This window comes from Nothobranchius furzeri, chromosome 6 (assembly GCF_043380555.1).
Source record: "Nothobranchius furzeri strain GRZ-AD chromosome 6, NfurGRZ-RIMD1, whole genome shotgun sequence".
NCBI classification, from domain to species: Eukaryota; Metazoa; Chordata; class Actinopteri; order Cyprinodontiformes; family Nothobranchiidae; genus Nothobranchius; species Nothobranchius furzeri.
In genome coordinates, this window is record NC_091746.1 from 76,806,551 (window position 1) to 76,812,550 (window position 6,000).

At 40.6% G+C, this 6,000-nt stretch overlaps 1 protein-coding gene across 1 annotated transcript in view; it reads right to left on the bottom strand.

Annotated features, from left to right (window-relative positions):
• The window catches only part of LOC107375173 (extracellular serine/threonine protein kinase FAM20C), a 53,792-nt gene extending 48,008 nt beyond the window's left edge, over nucleotides 1–5,784 (bottom strand). Inside the window, exons 1-3 of the mRNA XM_015943563.3 lie at nucleotides 5,627–5,784; nucleotides 4,842–5,351; nucleotides 3,285–3,460 (exon numbers count right to left, since the gene is read on the bottom strand). Of these exons, the coding sequence (XP_015799049.3) occupies nucleotides 3,285–3,460; nucleotides 4,842–5,351; nucleotides 5,627–5,649 (709 nt within the window). The 5' untranslated portion in view covers nucleotides 5,650–5,784. The remainder of the gene's footprint in view (nucleotides 1–3,284; nucleotides 3,461–4,841; nucleotides 5,352–5,626) is intronic.
• Between the last annotated feature and the right edge of the window lie 216 nt (nucleotides 5,785–6,000).

Here is a 6,000-nt window from a genome sequence, read left to right on the forward strand (position 1 = left end):
TTATTTTTATTCAGCTCAATTCAGTTTATTTATACACTCACCAGCCACTTTATTCAGTAAAGCTGTCCAACTACTCGTTAAAGCAAATTACTAATCAGGCAATCACATGGTGGCAACTCAATGCTTTTAGACATGTTGACATGGTTGAGACGATCCACTGTAGTTCAAACCGAGTTTCAGAATGGGGAAGAAAGGTGATTTAAGTGACTTTGAACATGGCATGGTTGTTGGTGCCAGACAGGCTGGTCTGAGTATTTCAGAAACAGCTAAACTTCTGGGGTTGTCATGCACAAACATCTCGAGGGTTTACAGACAATGGTCTGAAAAAAGGAAAACATCCAGTGAGCGGCAGTTCTGTGGGCAAAAATGCCTTGTTGATGCCAGAGGTCAGAGGAGAATGACCAGATTGGTTCTAGCTGATAGAAAGGCAACAGTAACTCAAATAACCACTCTTTACAACCAAGCTATGCAGAAAACCATTTCCAAATGCACAACACGTCGAACCTTGAGGCAGATGGGCTACAGCAGCAGAAGACCACACCGGATGCAACTCCTGTCAGCTAAGAACAAGAAGCTGAGACTCCAATTCACACAGGCTCACCAAAATTGGACAATAGAAGATTGGAAAAATGTTATCTGGTCTGATGAGTCTCAGTTTCTGCTGCAACATCTGGATGGTAGGATCAGAATTTACCATCAACAACATGAAAGCATGGATCCATCATGCCTTGTATCAACGGATCAGGCTGCTGGTGGTGTAATGGTGTGGGGACATTTTCTTGGCACACTTTGGATTTCTTAGTACTAATCGATCATCACTGCAACGCCACAGCTTACCTGAGTATTTTTGCTGATCATGTCCATCCCTTTATGACCACAGTGTACCCATCTACTTCCAGCGGGATAATGCCCCATGTCATAAAGCTTGAATAATCTCAGACTGGTTTCTTGAACATGACAATAAGTTCATTGTACTCAAATGGCCTCCACAGTCACCAGATCTCAATCCAATAGAGCACAATTGGGATGTGGTGGAACGAGAGAGTTGCATCATGGAAGTGCGGCTGACAAATCTGCAGCAACTGGATGATGCTATCGTGTCAATATGGACCAAAATCTCTGAGAAATGTTTCCAGTACCTTGTTGAAACTGTGTCACGAAGGATTACGGCAGTTCTGAAAGCTAAAGGGGGTCCACCCCGGGTTTTGCAAGGTGTGCCCAATAAAGTGGCCAGTGAGCGTATAGCGCCAGTTCAAAACGAGCATTATTTCGAAACACTTTACTAAAGTAAATGTAAACTGAGCATTGCATTTGATTTATCAATTAATTAAAAGTGTTCTACCTAATGAAACAGCAGATTGGATCAAGTCACTGATTTGTGGTGTCAGAGACTTAACAGCAACCCTCATGCTAAACAAGCATGTGGCAACAGTGAAGAGGAAAATGCCCCTTTAACAGGAAGAAATATCCAACAGAACCTGGCCCAGTATGAGCAACTATCTGCCACGATACAAATGAAACTGATGACTTCAAATAAGATTTTATCAGAATTGTTTTATTTCAGCCATGTGGAAGAAGTTTAAAGGTATAGTTCATTTAATCAATACATTTGTAGTGGTCTCTAGTAGGAATGAATGCCTTGAAAGTCATTCTCGAGGAAAAATAATGCACTGGTGCTAGGGCTGGGCGATATGACGATTTTAGACCGTTTTACGATCTACACATCTGACGGTCTGTCATTTTTGAGAGACCGTTTTATCACGATTTACAGCTCTGACTGGTGCACCATTCCTAGGAACTAAACTAACCCGCATTAAGACGGCAGGTTTTGGAGTCTTATTTTCTGATATTTGGATGTCTCGCCTCAGATTGGATAACAACAACATGACTCTACTACTGACTTGCAATGTGGAGGTTTTATCTTTCACAAATAACACAAGCCTGAAAGAGTTCTGCCATGTGGTGAATTTGCTAATGTGAACTGTTAGCGTCTACTAGCTGAGACATTCTCTGCTGTTTCCTGGATGCTAAACCAACAACAGCCTTCCCCGTTGCAAGCCAAGTCTCCATGAATGTTAAGTGACAGTGTGACGGTCTGTCAGGCTTTTCAAATCCAGGATTTTACCGTCTATTTTCTATCTGAAGCTAATGCAGGAGATAGATGTAGGAGACTATTTTCATGTTTGGCCGGCATGAAAAACTCAGATTGACCGATTCTAATCAGACATAATTTTAAAAAAATGGCTTTTCAGTGATTTGCATCTTTCAGGTCAAAGGTCAAACCTTCTAGATTTGCAGACGGAGAGCCTAACTGATGGATTTATCAATTACAGCAAGTGTTCCAAGTGCTAAAGTTGCAAAGGAGCACCGGACCATCACACTACCACCACCGTGTCTGACTGTTTTTCTGAAATACAGTGTTTTTGTTTTACACTAGATGGAATGGTACACACACTTTTCAAAAGGTACCATAGAGAATCTACAAATATTTATCTGAAGCATTAATAACTGGAGTAATCTGGTATTTTTGTGCAAAATTTCTAGCTGATATTAACATTTTTTCGCTATTATCAAATATTTAAGTGTATTTAAGGGGACAAATACTTGTTCACAGCAGTGCATGACAAGCAGCTAATAGTTGCTGAGTCTGACTAAATAAAAATTGTGAGTGAACAAATCAACAGTATTAGGCCCACATCTCATTACAGGTAAAATTTTAGTGTGAAAAGAGTCGAAGAGAATGTCCCCAAACTTCTTAGAAACTCTCGTGATTGACTGACGCTGTGAGCATGCTGCCTGATCAGCGGTTTGTGTATTCCTGTCCATCCTCCTCTGAGCCCACTGATTCTATGGTTGAAGCTCCCAGGTCCCTTGGAGCTCGACAGCGATCTCATTACAGGAAAACTTCAAAGTAAATCTGTGTTTGAAAGTCTAGCCTCAAACCTCAGGTGTCACAGGGTTACAAGAATCATCCTCTTTGCACTGCTTTAAGTCGCTGTAGCTCACGTAGGGCTGAGAATGTTAATGCCACTGGTTATCCTTCCCTCATAAGCCTGTGTAGTTTTATGATGATAATTTTAAATTTAATGAGGCAGGCGCTCCTCTAATTAAAAACATCTTGCCTTTGCCAGTCCGACACGATGCCTGATCAGCGTGCCACTTAACAGACTCTGTGATTTGCTGAGATTACTCTGTGGAGGAGTGAAACAGCTATATAAATATGCAATGCCAGTGTTGTGTAAAAGTTTATAAGAAAAACGCAACCCAGAATTTAGGTGTCTAACCTGCACTGACAATGCGGTGGGTGGCGAGGTGCTGCACCAACAGCTCCATGTTGGGGTCCTGATGGGGGTAGAGCTCCCAGCGTGTGATTCCCAGATGGAAGCGCAGCCAAGGAGGGTGGCTCTCACTGCTTCTGTTCCATTGGATGTCCTCATATCCATCTTGGGTGTCGCTTTTCCTGTAAAACAATAAATAAATTGATGAGTCAGAGATCAAATTACGAGACAATACTCCCTTGCAAACATACTGATAGGAAAAAAAGACATAGGAAAAACGCACAATCTAATGTGATATCACAAGGTTTTGTTTGACTTTTTATTAATCTCACTCAGGGATGTAAATGACTAAGTTAAACCAAATCTTTACTTAGTATCTGTAAAATTGACCAGGCCATAGTCTTTTTGTATATGCTAACATTGATTAGCTGATGTGGCCGGTCACCTTGAATCAGTTTGAGTCCCAAAGTGAATTAGTACTGGATGAACATGCAATCGTTACTTTGAGAAAGTCTTATTAAAGCCTCCTGCGGTTCATGGGACATTTTACTACAGCTACAGAACGCATGCATCTTTGACCATTTTATAGTTTTGCTGTGTTTGCGATGGGTTCAAACAGTTGATTGTTAGACTGCTGAGCTACAGCAGACGTTGCCTGTGCACTAAACTAAAGCGAGACAACAGGAAGACATGGCAGCAGCACTACTTTCAGTATTATTCATCTAAGGCAGCAGAAAACTGTGTCGCCTCCCTGCAGTCCGACCCATCTGGGGACATTCAGCAGCTTTCTGTATTTCTTTTCTTCGAAAATTGGCTCTATATATTTCCTTGTAGAATATACCTTCTATATACCTTTTCTTGTAGAATTTGCCCTCTGTATTTATTTTCTTGTAGAATATACCCATTACATAGTTTTCATGTAGAAGATGTCCTCTATAGCTTTTCCTGTAGAATATACCTTTTCTTGTGGAATATACCCTTTGTATTTCTTTTCATGTAGAAGATATCCTCTATAATTTTTCCTGTATATACCGTCTATGTACACCTTTTCTTGTGGAATATACCCTCAATATATATTTTCTTGTAGAATTTTCCTTTTATATACCTTTTCTTGTAGAATATGCCTTCTCTGTATATTTCCTTATAGAATATACCTTCTATATACCTTTTTTGTGTAGAATATACCCACTATATAGCTTTTCTAATATAGCTTTTCCTGTAGAATATATTGTCTATATACCTTTTCTTGTAGAATATACTTTTTATGTACCTTTTCTGGTAGAATATTCCCTCACATGAAGTGTATTTTTGCAGAGATGTTTATGATTTTCTGTATTCATTTCCTTCATCTTATTTTAAAGTCTTTTTCTGGTACTTCATCAATTTAATTAGCATTTTGCAGGGATCAGTTCCCCAGTTTTTCTAGATGGTGATTTGGATAATTTCCTTTCTTGCGTGGAAATAATGAATTAGCTCATCAGAGGTTTAATCTCACACACACTTAGTCATACAAAAATAAACAAACACACACACACACCTATTGTCCAGCTGTGTTGTACTGACCACATCAGAGAGCTCTTTTCACTTGCTTTGACCTTCGGTTTCACTTTCAGAAGCCAGTCATCCTCAGGAACTGCAGGTCGGGGTGTGCTGTAAAGTGGATGGTCAAACAGCGCTTTCATCTTCAGCAGGTCAGACTCCCAAGATCCTGATCTGTCAGCTCCAGAGGGGCCTGTGCTCCCAGGCCCACTCATTTGGGTCTTTCTGCCTCCTGTTGTTGTTAAACCTTTATTATAAGGTCCTTTAACATGACTGTTTGTGTCCATTTTGCCATCTTCACTGGAAATGTGTCTTTGATGGTTTCCAGATGGATCACTTCTGATCCCCGTGGACGTGTAGTTGGTGCGAGCCAAGTCTCTGAGGACGTGTGTCCTGGGTGGATGAGGGGTGTCACAGGGCAAGTGGTGAATGGAAAGAGACACAAGCACCAGGAGGAGGTGGAGGGAAATTGTTATGAAGGCCAAGGATAAGCAGATTGTCCTGGCGCGACGGCGTGCACACCAAGTCGTCCAACTGCAAAGAAAGAAGGTCAGAGGAAATGAGAGGAAGGATTAGAAATACAAAACAAATGTGGAGAAAAGCAGTTTGAGAGTTTGTTTAGAGAAAAATGTAAGCCAAAAAAATAACAAAAGCATCAATTATGGTTGCTATTGTATGAATAAATACGCTCATAAACAATATTAGCATCAATATTCCTATTTTTCTGAATTCCCATTTGACTTTGCAACAGCTGTACTACAGTCTGTGTTTAAATCTTTTACAAATAAACCGATAAAAGTTCTACTTACAAACACAATCCTTTGTGTTGCATTTTTCCTCAGACCTTCCTGCTCTTCCTGCTGCTTTTCTGAGTGGAGAACATTCAGCATTCGAGCCGAATTTACCCAAACGCTTGTACTTTCGTCTGCTTTCCACGTAGTGTAGACATGGCGTGGTGCCAGGTTAACGTGATCAGGACTCAAATCAATATGTTTACTCACGGCTCTTTTTAAACCTGGCCTTTTGTGCAACCTGACTCATTTGGTCTCTTCCCTGCAGAAGTAAACCTTGTGGTTCAGGGCTATGCAACACATTTTTTAAAGATCTGAGGCAGACATGAAGACATATTTTACTCTGTGCTGCTGTTTAAGATGGAAACGTAGCTATTGCAGCTCCCTCTGAT